Source organism: Rhopalosiphum maidis, chromosome 4 (genome assembly GCF_003676215.2).
Source record: "Rhopalosiphum maidis isolate BTI-1 chromosome 4, ASM367621v3, whole genome shotgun sequence".
In the NCBI taxonomy this organism is placed as follows: domain Eukaryota; kingdom Metazoa; phylum Arthropoda; class Insecta; order Hemiptera; family Aphididae; genus Rhopalosiphum; species Rhopalosiphum maidis.
The window spans coordinates 9939659-9957906 of NC_040880.1; the positions used below are offsets into that span (position 1 = coordinate 9939659).

An 18248-nucleotide genomic window follows, 5' to 3' on the forward strand; every position below is an offset into this window, starting at 1 on the left:
AGACATTTTTTGGTGGATCAGCAGGGGAAGTATGTATGAAATAAATTAGGTTTTAAATATCTTTATGAAATATGAATACAGAAAGATAAACTATAATACCATGTGGTATTTACGTATAATTTTTTTATAAATATGTTTTTAAATCAATCATAATTTTTAATTATTACATTTAAGAATATTTCCTTTAAAATTGTAGATTAATTTTCAATACAAATATTATTATAGGATAATGAAAGGATAATAAAAAATACATGGTGGTCTTATAAAAAAAAAAACACAAACCCAAAAGGTACAAATATCATTTTCCGGTCCTGTAAATATTGTTTAATTTTATGACCCTTTGATAATTCATTAGAATATACATAACCTATTCATTTCATTTACTAAAGGATAATAATAATAGTATAATATGATAATCATGTTTTATAGTTAAAATATACAATAAATTAACATCGTAACACAAAATACAAGAACGAGAACCAATACAAGGTACATTATCAATTAAATCAAAACTATATATCATATGAACTATAAGTCTATAAAGTATATTATTGTTATATATAGATATTATTAACTAACTTTTTGTACCATTTATGTACTGTATTAGTATATACATATTACCACTAATTTTATTAATGTTATAAATTGTAATTGATTTTAATGTTGAAATATACTCACATGTCATCAAATAATTGCGCAACTTCGGGTCGAGTCGTGAGATTTTTGTAGAAAGTGAAAAAGTCTTCGAATATAAACTTTGCCGGACTAACAAAATCATTCTGGATAATATAACATCAGTTACTATTGGTCTAATTAATACAATTTTAATATAACTTCTCATTGTATTTCGTACTTTATTCGATGGTAATCCAGATGACTCCAGGGCCTTTTCGATTTTCTTCCTATCATCTTTGTTTTGCGCGAACGTCTTGAGAATACTAAAATTATTACATATAAATATATAAAAACTAATGTCATAAAATATGTATACATAGATACAGAGCGCTTTGTGGTATTTTAATTTCGTATATTATATAATATTAAATAAGCTTATAGGCACTGATTAAGTTTGCAAGATATGATCAGTTAAAAAATACGCAAACGCTAAGATACCCAAAATAAAGAAATAAATAGTATACGTATTATACAAATAGAATCAATTTTTCGCGTTATTGATATTTTCTCTGACTATGTATATATAGTTTTATATCACGAATCCGGATAGATAAATATGCGTAGATTATAATGTTTTCAATACCCGGGATTATCGCCTTCATTTGATTAAACAAATTAAAAATATCAAAAGTAAATAAGTTTTAATAAAATTAATAGATAAATTAAAAATTGTACAACTCATTTAGATGTATCGATGATTATATACCCGGACATTCCATTAATCATAATTTTTTTAATCATATTTTACTCGACGTTAGTTTGACATGATCTCGGTAATAAATATAAAAAAGTGATGAATTGGGTATTGGAGGAGTCATATATGCTTATATTTTAAAGCAATAATAATTGCATACAAAAAACCGATTTAGAGCAGAAACCAAGTGTACTTAAAAACTAAAATAATTGCTTCCAAGCACAGTCTATAATCGACTTCTAATATATTATGATGTAGTGTTATAAAAGCACATAAAAAAATATTTATGTAATATAGATTAATTGGACATGATTTAACATCAATGCACTATTCTAGTAATTAATTAATTAAATTGAAATTTTTGTTGAGGTGTGTGCTCATTTGTTTTGAGCGATGTAATTAATAATTTATTGAATAATGAATGGTTTGTAGGTACATATTTATAATCGTATATTATACAAAGCACACAAGGGTTTTATCTAATACTTCATGAAATTAATGCAGATGAGTTCAAAGTGAAGTGCCTAAATATACATAAAGTCAAGTGAGACAAATCGTTTTACTTTGTAACTACTGTTTAAAAGAAATTATTCATTTTTGTATGTTTTATTAACTTGGAGTGTAACAATTATTTTTTGATGATAATAATTACGATAAAAATTATAGATACCTACACAAAACAAATAATTTATTTTAATAGAAGTTTCTATATATACATATATTAAATATCTCTTTCATAAAACTCTATTCGTTCGAATAAAAAATTGCGGAAGTCAATTCTGTTGTATAGTAGGATATCGCGAATAAATAAATAGCTAGGTCATTGTAAAAAACTTATTAGTTTTGAATTCAAAAAAATTATTGCATTTTACAAAAAAATTAATCATACATTTTCATAATTTTGATAAATTCTGTCAAAATTAAAACTTCAAATGCGTATATAAAAACATAATGCTTGTATATTTTCAATATTTATATATAACTAAAAAAAACTAATAAATCAAACTAACACATACCATCGATGTTTCAGATGTTTAATTTAATTCATGGACACAGTTTTAAAAATTCTGTTTAAATTATGCCATACAAATAAATGTAAATAAAATAATATAAAAATGTAATAATCACTTTTTTATTGGAATTTTTCCATTCTTGTCTACTAATAAATTCAATTTGGTATGCGTTTTGTGCAAAAACGCTATTGGTGACCAATTTAGCTGCGCCAAATTCAGAGCAAGCTTCAAAAGACCATCTGTCCATACCTAAATGGTGTAATAAATAACAATTAATGACATGGTAACAATGTTTTGCCTCTGTTAATTCTGCTAAATGAATACACAATATTAAAGACATCATAATTCACTGAAATGACACTGAAAAGGGTCAAGTACACTACAATATTGTCAAATAGATAATTGAAATCGATTAGTAACTCTACAGACCTGTATAAATTAACAGTTCCTGTGTAATTAAGTTTTTGTAAAATGATCGATTTTTCGTATCAATATATTTTACTGTGTACCTATACCTCAAATATAATTAGTTCAAATAAGTACATTATATATTACATTATTTAAATACTTCCAAATATTTTCACTATCAGGTTGAAATAAACCTAAAAGCCAAGTAAAGCGGCTTACACATATTATTTTGGAATAATCTAACTAAGTTATTTGAAGTTGATGTAACTGCTTAAGAAGACACACGAATAATATGAATTTTAATTAATTAGTTTCGTTTTACATGCACACATTACATATTATTATACATAAAAAAAAATAATTTACGTTCGTCATAATCAACACGATTTTGTTATCTTTAATACTAGAATTAAAGAATATTTTATCTAGGAAAATATAAAAAAATTATTGGTATTCTATCATCATTTCATGTTTTAAATAAAGATAAACAAATAAATAAAATACTAAAATTTAAATTTATGCTTACATACGTCACTCAAATTTTTTCGAAAAAATTGACGAAAAAAATATTTTCATAAAAACTTATGAATAAATAGGTAATATGAAATGTACAAGAAATATAATAAATCATTCGATTTTTAATGAAAAATGACTTTTAAAATTGTATGGGAAATTATAAAAAATTGACTAGAATATAGACATGGCTACAAGATAGTTATAAAATTAGTTTAACAGTAAATCGTAAATAAATTTCAAGTGGGTATTTATAATTTTAAAAACAAACAATAATATATTAACACATATACTACAAAGTACGTATAAATGTTTTAGTTTGTTTATTATCAACATTTAAATTGTCTTCATAAAATACTAAAAAAATTTAAAATCTGTTTATTAAATACTTATTAAATTATAAAAATAAAACATTATAAAAGGTTTCAGTAAATATAGAAACTCTGATAAAAATTTTGTAAAAATAATCGTAGTTTATTCGATAATAAAATAATACATAATTATTTCGTAGCAAATAGTTGTTCATAATTTCCCAGCATTACAATACGTAGACATTATTTGAACTTAAGAATTGTTATATTTGTAAAATTATCCCCGAGAGCAATGCTCAGCACCTCCGAATTTTATACTTGAATTCATTCAAATTTTGATGTTTTAATGTCTTTAATACGTACAATATTATAGAACCATATTCTTAAATAATTATCATTATTATACATTATAAAAAGTTTATGATGTAGCGATACAAACTTTTTTTATTTCTTCAAATGAGAACAACTTCTTTTGTTATAAACTATTAAGATGAATTTTTGAAAAAGTTGATGTTTATGTATAAAGCGTAAATAATTAACATTGTTATTGAAAATATTATTATTTTTATTTATTTTAAAATCTGAAAAATGTGAACCTTGCTAATAAGAAAGAAAAAAGGTCACCTTAAAATCGAAGTGATCCGTGACCTACCGAAAGTTCTCTAAGTAGTTCGTAGTGTCAAAAAGGTCGTAACACTATACTAGATGACTTAATACATTACATCAATTTTATATTTTATGTAAACCCATTATAAAGGACTATTATTCTTAATAATATTTTTATGTACCTATTACGCTAAGTTTAATAACATCGGAACTACTCGTTTTAGTTTCAAATACGTATGAAAAAATATATATATTTTTTTTAATGCGTTCAAATTTTCAAACAGGTCATCTTATTAAACATATATGTTGTACATTAAAAAATTGTGGTTTCCATTAAAAAAATATATATTTTTCTCGGCACCAGAATAGCAGATACTCTATAAATAGTATAAAATATATAAGTATTTGAAAATTTGATCTTAAAGTATACTTGAACATTATAAAAATTTGAGTTTTTCATAAATAATTAATTATTAAAGGATAAAAGGAGGTGATCATGCTTGGTGAATCATACAATATATAACATGATATATATTTATATATCCACATTTTTCTCATCGTGTATTAGGTGTTTTTTAAATGCATTTATTAATTATAATTTTAAATTAAATTAATTAAAATTACCTATTTAACTTAGTTATGATATATATATATATATATATATATACTGAAATTGTTAATGATACAATTTTAAATTTAATGTATTCATATTTTTTTGTTATTTTTAAATAATAACTGTTGATAGTAAGTTTTAAGTATCAAAAAAATGTAATAACCGTCTAGGTTAATTTTATAAAAAAATCAATATGAAATACCGATGCAATTATTTAATTTGGTCAAATAATATCCAATTTATTACTGCTGGGTATTAAAGTAATTTTTATTTTCACCATTTCAATGTGTTTCATATAAATATATTATAATCTGTAAGTATTTACTATCAAATACATAGCAATTTATTCGAAATGATTCTACATAAATAATAAAAAAAAACTTTTGTTTATATTTTTTTAATAAACGAAAAAATAAATACAAAGTCATTTTGAAAATTATTAATAAGTAAATGTACTTAAACTCTTTATATTTAAACTGATAGTTAACACGTAATATTTAAATAATAATTTGAAAGCTTAATTACACGAGTCCCATATATTAAAATAGTTTAAGTATGTTATTCATTTGAAAATTATTTTATTATAATGTTCACATTTATGCTTATTATTATAAGTACATATATCGTAATATACAATTTATTTTAAATTATCCTATTGCATAAATCTTAATTGAAAATAATGAATACACGTAATGTTGAATATTATACAAATTGATGACCACAATATTTTATTTATTTTTAAATAAATTCACGTTGGGATTAATACATATAAATTAAACATATTTTAAATTAGTTCAATTTAACTCAATTCCAGCGCTCGAACTGTAAATAGAGAATGTCCTCCCTCCATGTTTCAACTTTTATTTCTTTTCATTTTTTAATTAAAAAAAACAAAAGTGAATAAACATTTCAATTGAAATTTGATTTAGAATTTCACCTTTATAATAAAAATGTGTTTGATTTAAAATCAGATGTGACCAGTTAAATTAGAAACATATATTTAGATGAAAACAAAAAGCTTTTCTTGTAATATTATTTTTTGTATTTTAGCCAAGTCAGTTATTATTGCGTTTTTATAAATCCTTTTCAGAACGAAGATATCCCGCTGATATACAAAGATGTATTCCCACCCCAAGAGAAATCTTGGCCAAAATCCCGTCTTGTTTGAAACGAGCACAATACATCGATATACTTTAACATAGTTATTCTAGGGTCACACTCAGTATATATATTATAAAAGGAACATTACACAACCAAAAGGGGTTTCTAGTTTGAGTTGTTATTTTTAACGCATACACAAGGTTTTTTTAAAAAATTCACCATGAACATAATTTCTATTACTTAGGAATACAAAATATAAATTTATTTCACTCGTTATCATAAATATTACTACAGGTGATTATAATTTAGTTTATATTTTCAATTAAATTATAACCTTGAACTATATATTATTACCTCCTTAATCAACATCAGTGGACTCATGTAAAAAAATATTTTTAAATTTAAATAATTAATAATACATTCAAAATTTCCTCTTCAATACTATTGTACTTAAGTTATAATAATAATAGCAAGAATAATTAAATAATTAATATAATGCTAAACAGAAAGTTTCACACCGTAAAAGATAACTATAAATTATAATACTTTATATTTTAAGGAAAATCTTGAATCCAATGCTAAAAATAAACTAACATTAAATAATATGTGAATATGTGGACGACATAATATTATTATTTTGTATTAATGAAACATGTAAACAAACATTATAAACAATTTATCTTAACTAATATTTAATCCCTAAACTAATTTAAAATATTTATTCACATTCTCAGATTAATATTTTAAAAATGATGTTTAAACAATCGCATTAATCATAATCGTTTAATCCGCATTATAATTTTAGTTATTGTATTTAATTTTTTTCTAAATTATTTACACTATAATCGTGTACAAAACAATAGTTCTCAAACTTTTTCCTTTATGTTATATTATTAATATTTACTTTAAAATGATGTACCCTTACAATATAATTGCAGATTTTTTATTATTTTCAAAATTATTTTTGTAATTAAAATCAGGTAATGGATTAGTAGCATCGATGAATTTCTAACTAGTTCATTTCAGAACTAAGGGCTATGCTACACGAGAATATAGATAAAACTGATTTACAGAAGTTAAAGACGAACTATATAAGTAATAACTAATAAGAAGTAAAACAAGAGCAAAATTATTGTAATTTAGTAAACAATGACAAAGTCATTCAATTTGCAGATGCCTTTTCGGGTTGTTTTCATTTTTACATACCTAAACAAATAATCTAAGAATATACGTGTTTAACGTGTTTACTATTTAAGACAATTTTAAACACACTTCATTAACAAGCCAGTTAATAATTTATCTGCATAATTTTTCTATTGGTAACAACAAATTTGTAACATTATAACGTAATACTGGGACTGACCAACACGCCTCAAACCGTTATCTAGTCATCGTTTGTAATTATAATAATATGTTAGTTTGAAAATTTTAATTATAATTAAATATATGAATTTATACTTCTATGCATTAATTAGATGATTAATAGCTATTGTAGTGCACTACAACTAATTTATGATTACCTCTAATGTTCCTTATGTTTTTATTATTATTTATGATATAATAAAAATTTCAATTGAGATTTATTGAATATAATTTACACGTGATTAACTGAAATTAGTAATGCTTTTATTAAAAGTTATAAATACATAATCTTAATCGAAATAAACTAATTTTTATTTAAAGTCGAAATAAATATAATATATTTTATAAGTTCATAGCCTCATAGGTCATCAGTTTTTTAAATTAATATAATATGAAATTAATTTCAAATAGCAATACATATTATTATTATTTAAAAAAATTAATTTTATCAATTAAAATGAATAAGTTATATTTTAATACAATTTGGAGAAATATTTGTATACATTTTTTACCTTATACGATATTTATAATAGTTATTATACGGGTTTCTAAAGAAAAAACAAAGGGAAATCGTAAAAAAATATCAATTATTCATATACACTTGTAATAAATAATCAAATAACTTAATAGGTAATATTATTAAGTAAATAATTTATTTCTAATTTAAATTTCCCTTATCCTAAAGAACATAGTTATATTAGTAACAACTAATTACTTATGAAAGTACTTAGAAATTTAACAAACAAGTTTAATTTACTATATAAATGAAGGTAACTAGATATACAACGACCAATTAAAGTCAACCAAGGATTACCTAATTTCATATTTCTATCCTTATATACGTAGACTTTATCTTTTTTTGGTCGCTCAGTTTTAATTATAATAACTTAAAAGTACACGAAGTTTAAAATTATATTACATTATTAATAAAATATTAAAATACTCAAAAAAACAGTTTGTAAACAAATTTCAAATGTAAAAGAAGACAAATGTATAAATTAAAAATTGACTTAAAATACAAAAAAAGCTTTTAAACATAAAAGCTAGGACGTTTATTTTTGTATCATTTTGAAGCAGAAAATATTATTTTACAGTAAGTACAATAAAAATATTTAAATATTAAGTTAATTTTCAATGTCTTACAATTAAGGCCCAGCTGCAGATAAGTTTCATATATTTTACTACAATTGTGAAGTATGGACATGGAGTCCATAATACCTTTTCAAGTATATTTAAAATTATTGATCTATTATAATATTTTTTCCTTAAGGCAAATGCTTTAAAGTTTAAAAATATAGTTATTTTCTAAATCATACACATAATATAAATAGTGCTGAAAGTTTATTTAAAAAAATTCTCTCGTCACTTAATATTATGTATCGAGATAATAATTAGTGGTTACACGCATATAATAAATGCAAATTAATGCAATATTGGAATAATATCCTTTTCAAAACTGTATTTATTCCGAGAACTAATGAGTATACAAGGATTATATACATTTTAATTCATAAAATAATAAAAAGTAAGTAAATTTACTTTAAATGTTATTTTTATTTTTAGTGTTCAATGCTAATAATATTTCATATCTATGCGTCTATTTTTACATATTAATAAAAGTATTATTAATATTAAAGTATATTTATATTCTATTATTAAATTGGTCACGATATTGTGATAAAAAAATAATTATTATTATGCAATATATTATGCTTACTTGGGCCGTTTGCTTTTTATTGCAACAGAAATTAATGAACGACACGTTCACAAAATCCGTGGCCACGACGACGGTAATCGTTTTATCGCCCAATGGCTCTTGGGACCCCATACACACGACACTTCTCAATTTCGTGTCCTAAATAAAACCGAGGGACATAAAATCATTCATCAAATATCACCATACATACTCCTACATAGTACATGCGTGCGTAAAAATGCACATATACATTTATAATTATATACACACACACACAAACACACACACACACACACACACACACATAGATGCATATATTTATATATAATAAATAAAAATACTTTTGGGACCCTGGCGTATTTTCCTGTCCTAGTGTCTCGTATCGTCGACATGTCAATCACTTCACAGTCCTGACAAAAAAAAAAAAAAAAAAACAGCGAAAATAAATGGTAATAATAAACGCAGTCATTATAATATAGGTTAAGTCACAATAATATTCAGGAAGCAGTGCTTTTACTTTTTTTTGGTCCATCCAGTACAAGAAAAATCCCCGTTCGTCTACTTTGATAGTTACAGGTAGCCCGATTCCGCTCTCCTGTAAAAAAAAAAAAATACATTCCTTTATTAATTTAAATATTCGTACGTATAACAATATTTGCCAAAAAAATATTAACGGTTCCTATTGATTGAACATTTATATTAATATACACGATAGAATAATGTCAATAGCTTTCAACTTTGAATGTTACATCAGTAAATTACCATAAGTAAATATAAGTCTGGTAATATTATTATCTATAACCTATGATTAATAATCGTTCTAATAATTTGTACACACAAGTTTCACAGATATGGTTATAAACTAATAAAAGTAAATATCAAATGAATAACCAACATGATATTAATACATTTTATCATATGACCTATTATATTAATATTAGTAAGCATTTAATAGACTATTATATATTTACGTTGCCACAAACATTAAACATACTGTATATATATAGGCTTTATACTTTATAGGAAATTAAATATATTGGTAACGTTTGTGAACTGAAACATAATTGTAGTCTATAAGTACTTATGAACTATACATTTGTTAAAATATAAGCCCCGTTTAGCAAATCAATCGAGTTGAAAAAAATCAAAATCAATCGTGCAAAATTGACGTTACCATAAAGAAAAATACAAATGAAAAGAAACGAAGAGCTTTTATTATAACTGCATATTCTTTGAGTAATAAAAGCAACATCTTAAAAAAATGCAGTTAAGAACTTTCAAAATATTAACGGAAATAAACTAAAATAATTTTCATACAACAATAAAACATGAAAACAAAAATTGTCGTTTTTATCGAGGAAATAAAGCTATGTCAACTTTGAATATTATAACATTCCATCCCTTGAGCCTGGAATCATTATAATAAGAATTAACTATTCTAAAATAAATAATTTCCTAAAAACCCATCAATTTAAATACTGCTGAGCATTCAAACATAATATTTTATACTTATTATGCATCTATAATAATAATAATAATAATAATAATAACAATAATAATAATAATAGTAATAATCATAATAACAAATCAATTATTGTTGACTTGAGTGCAAAATTAATTAATAACTATAAAGACGGCCGACTTCAATACACTTTGAATTTAAATGTACCTACATTAATTTTAACACCAAACATTTTTTCTCCCAGTAAAAATAAAATTGAACAACTTTCATCGGGTTTAACCATGATTTTGAACTTCCCAAGTGCCTGTTCGCATTTCAATTGGAAGTTTATCTAGAGACAAAGTTTATACATTTTTAACTCGATTTTTAACTATATACACACTTCACACAACAGCCACGACGAGAACGTTAATTTCGATAAACGAACGTTGCCTGACTCCATAAACTTTAAATGGCCAAACGCTGATTATAATATTTACACTTCATTCCACTGTAGCATCAATTATATATATAAGTGTATACGTATAAAGTACTTAAATGTATTATATGTATAACTAATAAATTTAAAACTTAAATATAAACATGATCATACCTTGAAAATATTTTGAAAGCATTTCAAAACTCAAATACATGTATAAGCATCATTTCCAATGTATGAAATAAAGAACTCATCGATATGTTAGCTAATAAATCACACAAATGTAGGACGATAGTTAGGTACCATAGGTATATATGTATACAATATACATTCACCAAATAAACCGTGTAATTACAAGTTTCGTTATATCTTTGCCTGAGGACTAAGGCCCTTATTTCAGATAGATATGTAAAGTAGGTACATAATACATATAGGAGGATGTATATACAATTTATTATATTGATGAAATATCATTCATGTACGTACATATTATAGGTAATATTATTATGATATTAATTATTACAAGACAAATACTACATATGCTGATCCAGACATCCTTTTCACACAATAATTTAAAACAGATACAGAGTTACCAATAATTTAAAACTATATAAAACATTGTAGTATGTATTTATAATTCAGTAAGGTGATAATTTATAATAGAAAAAAAATTAATCAAAATATTAATTTGTAAGAAAACATAGTTCACGAAAAATAAATGCTCAATGCCTATTATTGTGTTAGGTGTACGTACATAAAACTATTATTATTATTATTGTTACCAAAATTCATAAGAATAAAAAAAAGTTTTTTAATATACTTTAAACAATTTATATAAATCAAGACGTATGTATCAAACGTTCTTATTTTTTTTGTATATTACAATTCCAGAAACATATTATTCCTATAATGACAACTGATAATCAATAACACAACTTCGATTACGCGACAACCACAACCGGTATCGACCAGTGACCAACTAAGTAATATTAACATTTATTTTCAATTATAAATCCTTGTTACAAAAAACTAAGCACGCAAATGTTCACAAACGAAATACAATTATTTATATATATGATCAATATCAGAGGTACATTGCATTGTTCTTATAAAAAATAAAATAAATATTACATTTATTTAACATGAGAATTATAAATTTTGTATCATAATTTATTAAAAATATAAAATGTAAAAAAAAATAGATTTATTTATATATCCGGAATAATTTACAGTTATAATAAACACATGGTTGAACCTTGACACTAAAATTCCCAACAGTGTAATTTATATAACTCAACCCTACTGTGTTTAACTACTACAACAAAACAATTATTGTTCCAAAAATCACAATATTCACGTTAACTGATTATTATTTATTGTTCATAACAATAATATAATATAATATATAGTTAGCGTATGTTACCATATACGCCAGTAAATATATGCATTCTAAAAAAGGATAAATAAAAATGATCAAAATAATGGACACTGAAATGTTAAGAAAAATATAACAATAATTTTTTTTTTTTTTGATTTTGAGATAAGATAAAATGTATATTTAACTGAATAGTATAATTTTTTAGTAAAAAACCTTAACTTATAATTGTTTTTTTTTTTTTTGAACACAATGATTTGTTGTTGCTTTTAAGTATAATGATATTTACAATCTACTCTGTAGTACAATGTAATTAAATTAAAAAGTCAGCCTATAGTGCTGAATTAGGTATTTTTAACTCTGTATAAAGTAGTATAATAGTAGTACGAAGTTTTGTGACCAGATTGCTCGTATTTATCGTCGACAAAAGTAAAATTTTTTAAGTAGATTAAATAAATATAATACCTGAATTTGTTAAATACTAGGTAATTTATTACTAATTATTATTATCAGCATTGACTGATTTTCTAATTAAATTATTTATATTATATTATATCGATTTAGTAGGTAAAATAAATAAACAGGATATTAAGCAACTATTCAAATATTAAATGATCTGAACCTAATGATAAAATTATCTTTCGGCCTCTGTTTTTTTATTAACAATTTTACAATAATAATAATCTCCATCAATCGCAATATGCATGGATTCTGTAAATGAGAATGTGCATGGAGTGCAGGTGTGGATTACTTAATAAGTTGCAGATATACTAAATATAGAAGAGTGTGTCATTGTATGTATTTAAATTTTGTTGAAATTGTTTGTGGCTTGTTGAAGTTAGGTCGGAGGTTATATATTTCCATCTTAAAGTATTTTCTAAAAGTGTCGAAACACAATATGCGCCGACTAATAGCGTTAATAATTACTTAAACGTCATTAGTCTCAGCAAATAGCATATTTTGAATGCTAATAAATAACTTGCATACCTACTATAGACACACGTAGTTATTCTAATAATTTGAGAGTTTTAGTTTTTTTTAGATGATCCATAAGAAAAAGATACTTTAAACAACCATTTACTTTGATTTTTTTTTTTCAAATATATTTAATGTATTTTTCATATTTTGTTGGCCATTTTACATAATTTACACAATTTATTTATTTATTCTACACATCTAACGTGACATATTTATGAGATATAACACCTCAAACAAGAGGTCACTTTGTTTTATAAGCATATATTATTATCATTAAAAGGAATATTTAAATTGAATTTGTTTTCCACGAAATATTCACATCGCACAATCGCTATTCACTAAACTCAAATACCTAATAATATGATAACTTAACGTCAAAGCCATACCGCAAGCTGTAGATAATGAAAACTACTGAATAACTTTATTTTGTATACTATAAATCTATAACTTACGAGTGATATATTATCATTGGAATTGAAAAAATTGTTCAATCAATGAATAGTGTTCTATCAAGTACGGTGCGTTTGTAAATCATTTCAACAGTTAATAATTCAAAAATTTTCAACCAAACAGTTATGGTTTTCCTTTCATAAACTAAAACACGGGGATGATATTCTGCGTCTTTTTTTTAGAAAGGGATAATGCCCTAGTCGTTGAAAAATTACCGGAAGGTTTTAACCGTTTATTCACATTATTCAATGTTATTCAAAGACACACACGAGGAATTTTTTTTTTATTTCAAAGGTGGTTCGTGAAGAAATTTATCTTCGTTAGACAATTTATATTCACCATTGTTGTGTCCGGGTTCGATTTGGGGTTGAAGTTTTTAATTTACCGTCCACGTTTGGATTATTACTAATGGTGATTAGTGTCGATTACTGCAGTTGCGCCGACGGCGTATGTAACAAATTGGTTATTTACATTAGCAAGAAATGCGTGGAAAATAAATTATACAAGTTTTTATGCCGACTTTTTTTTTACAAATATCTCGAGAACGTCTATTCATCTAGAAATAATACTTTTGCAATGTTTTTGGTTTTCTTTATAGTCATCGATATTTCGTCCATCAAACTTAGTGACTAATGTTATGAATTTTTTAAATTACATTTACAAAACTCTATATAGTTTTTTACATTTTGACATTCTTCGAAGAATCGCTGACGGGGTGTAGTTTTTCCAAAACTGCCAACTGATACATGGTATTCAAAATGGTCATGTGGACTGTTATTGCCTGATATTATGACCTGTTTTTTTTTAGTTCTAAATTGTCTGCAATGCACATAATATACCTAGAAACTGATTTTTAAATTACGGAGAAGCGTTCCAATTTAAAATAAATCTTATCTAATTACTCGTATCTTTGGATATTATTGGTATTGAATGAATTGTTTATTGACTAAAATATTGGCTTATTCGTTTTCGTCATGAATTACTAAGAATCTACATTTTTCCAAATAGGTGATTAGCTGAACCGTCAAGATTATTCTTTATCTAGTAAGTATACAATATTTTATTTTATAGATACTGTTAGAGTGTTAGGAAAATGTATATATTTTTTTTTTTTTTTACTTTCAATTTCGATTGTCAGTTATACATTGCTTTGATATTTAATTTGTAAGTTCAACATGATTAAAACTCATGTAGATGATTTTATATGCTTTTAGTGTAGTGTTTTAAATTTATTTATTCGAAAATTGCATAGCTATAAATATTCTGAATTGAATTCATCATTTAGCTATCCAAATTACTTTGAAATTTAGTTATTTTTATTTATATTTCAAATAATTTTATCATTGGCCGTTATTGGTACACGGTTACGCATTTATATTATTTATAGTAGGTTTAGAGTTTAGACGACGGTATTCTATTATTATTATTATCAGCATTGTTTCGTTTTCGCCATAATGAACCTAATTACGTTTGAGTGGATTTTCACCTAGGGACTGAGACATTCTTCATAGACTCTTGGTTGACAAAGTTATTAGGTATCATATATATAAGACAAATTTAATTTGTTTGAAACCGGGTTAAACAGGGATTATATAAAATAACAAGAACACGGTAAACTATAATGTGAGTACATGAATGCTTCGGCTAAAGGGTATCCAAGACGTCTGTAATAAATATAAAGACTTTTAAAAAGTTATTAAAAAAAAAATTAACTAAATATTATAATTGCATAAGTTAAAGGCATTTAATTTGATAGTACATTTTTATCATTGACTGCTTTTTACTCAATACACCATTTCCTGACAATTACCTTTCACTTAATATTTTTGATGATTTTCAAGTATTTTCAATTATTTTACAATGTTCCCACTTAAAGCTTTTACTTTTCATAGTTTTTGTTAATGATTTTTTCCTAGTTATTTGATAATATAGTTCAATTATTATTATTTACAGATTATGCTAAATTGTTCTGTTCAATTAAATCATTTTCAGATTCTGAGATATTACAAGAACAATTAAATACATTTTACACTTAAAACGTGAAGAATTTCCTTTAATTAAATACTAATAAATGTAAAGTTACTAATTAATTTACCCGTTCTAAAAATCCAACTGTATTTAATTATATACTTATTAACGAATCAAATAGAATAGAGAATCATTAGTTAAACAATTTTATATACACATTATGAATCAGATTTATCAAATTAAATTCAACTATAAAATAATTTTAAATAAATCTTGCAAATTCCAAATTAAAAAAAAACTTCTATAGCCAAGAACTTTATATTGTTTCTTTGTATAATTAATCTTAGATTTTGGATCCACAATTTGATGTTAAAACGCATCTGTACATAAAAGTTCTTGAGTTAATCAAAAGTATTTTTTTTTAAATATCACTTATGCTACACATAGAATTGAGTTCAAGTATTCTTATAAAACCATTCAGGTATAAATTGGTTAGAATTCGCTAAACCTAAAAAGAGAATTTTTTGTTTTTAATTAATTTAGGATTTACTAAATAGTCACATTGATGATCCCTATTTACTTTAATAGTAATCAGGGTTCTCTCATACTATTTTAGAATCAATAATATATTATTTATTCCACAATACCCAAAACGTTATAGTGCAGAATCTTTTTTTTCATCGAACATTACTTTTAGTTAATAAAATATACACTCCAATGAACTTTTTTAAAATCCAACCGTGGTTATTGTAAGTTTAATGTTATATTGTCGTTAAGGACACAATACTACGATTAATAAAAATATATTTCTATTTTATGTTTAAATTATACGAGTTTTTTTTATATATTTTAAATTTAAGTCTATTACCTACTTAATATTTTGTTAAGTTAATCTTGATATTTTTACGTTATGTTTTATTTGTCATTGTAATTATTTTAAGTGTAATTAAATCATATATTCAAAATGCTTTGTCCGTAAAACAAATTTATACATATATAATTAAATAAACTAATTTATTAATTTCCAAATTGGGTTTAATCAAAATGATCCGGTTAGGTTTGTAGAAGCGCTCAACAACAAACTTCGATGACCAAGAAGATAATGCACATCTTATTGTTGGCTTAATAGAACGATGCTATTCAAAATGGTGAAGATAATTTATTTTAATCTGATTGAATGTTAATGCTAGTAACCATTTTCAATTTGAGACTGCATATAGTTTATACACTTTGATATATCACTGTGTATAATGAAAATTGAGTAATTGTATCAACAATATATGAACGTTCTCTCATCGATATGACATAAAATGGAACATATATTTGTATGAAGAGCAGCGAGGAGAAATCTTGTTTGCACGATGTATTGTTTTATGTATTCCATAGTTTCAATATTACCTTAATAAGTTAATATGAGACTCATTAAACAATATTTTTTTCGGATTTAAATTTCGGCAATACATTTTTTAGATTTTGAACTGAGTAATGAATGTATATTGATTTTACAACGATGATGAATATTTCGTTTGTTTTGTTTTTGTCGGTCATACAATTTTGGAACAGTAAAACTACTTAAATTGTAAACTTTGAGAGTGGTTTTAATCGTTTTAGGTATATAGGTATAGTTGAATTTTGTTGTTACTACGTTCAGAATCGTTTTTCATCTTATTTACCGATTTATCGTTTAATTCAAATTGAACACACCCATTGCAGTAACTAACTCAATATAATAAAATACACTCAACAACTACTATTAGCAAAGCGACTTCTCCCATTTTTTTTTTTACTTTACATGATATTAATTTATTTTCGAAAAACTGAAATGAATAATAAAAAGGTGTTAAAATTATTAAACTTAATGTAAATATATGAAATTATATTTTACATCGGTATTATTATTATATAATTTAAATTTTTTTACCCCTAAAAATATCCAACTATAATTAAACCATAATATTTACTGTGTTTTTAAATCTATTAAAATAATTATAAATCGTGATTACTCGATTGCATTAGCAAACACTTGAAAATACCTACAGTTTTAGTATTCATAAACTTGAGTATGATAAAATAAAGTAGGTATACTTAAACTTTAGCGTATTCTTGTAAGTATACATTTTCAAAATAGACAAACAAAGAATACAAATACATTTTTAATTGATTTCATAGAATTAAATATATATTATCTGTACTAGATAGAACTTATAGTTCCTGAATAAAAATACTTTATAAATTTTAAATTTGCTAGAAAAAATGGTCAAACACACACATCCTAAGCTTTTGTTGAATGGTGACAGACCTAAAAAGGTTCAATGAATACTGATCGGTGCAAGATATAGGAGTTGAAACCACATTTTATGTACTATAACACTGAGGTAAAAAAGATAATCCCTTGAACGTATTATACTGACCTGACAGATAATATAAAACACGGAAAAAAGAATTTGTGGCTTTAAGAGTGGGTTTAAAATGTCCAAAATGAGCATTATATATTTGATATATGACCCTTATTATTATATCAATTAATTTATTAATCTTACAGTAAAATAATTTCAACTATTATACATTGTAAAGCGCGTACAGACATCATTCTTATACTGACATT

At 24.1% G+C, this 18248-nt stretch overlaps 1 protein-coding gene across 4 annotated transcripts in view; it reads right to left on the reverse strand.

The window, feature by feature from the left end:
• The window catches only part of LOC113554006 (1-phosphatidylinositol 4,5-bisphosphate phosphodiesterase classes I and II), a 46116-nt gene that overhangs the window by 9902 nt on the left and 17966 nt on the right, over nucleotides 1-18248 (reverse strand). For all 4 annotated transcript variants that reach the window (XM_026957637.1, XM_026957647.1, XM_026957656.1 and 1 more), the window contains exons 2-7: nucleotides 9510-9587; nucleotides 9334-9402; nucleotides 9014-9151; nucleotides 2498-2631; nucleotides 854-938; nucleotides 679-779 (exon numbers count right to left, since the gene is read on the reverse strand). In XM_026957637.1, coding sequence (XP_026813438.1) covers nucleotides 679-779; nucleotides 854-938; nucleotides 2498-2631; nucleotides 9014-9151; nucleotides 9334-9402; nucleotides 9510-9587 — 605 coding nt within the window. The remainder of the gene's footprint in view (nucleotides 1-678; nucleotides 780-853; nucleotides 939-2497; nucleotides 2632-9013; nucleotides 9152-9333; nucleotides 9403-9509; nucleotides 9588-18248) is intronic.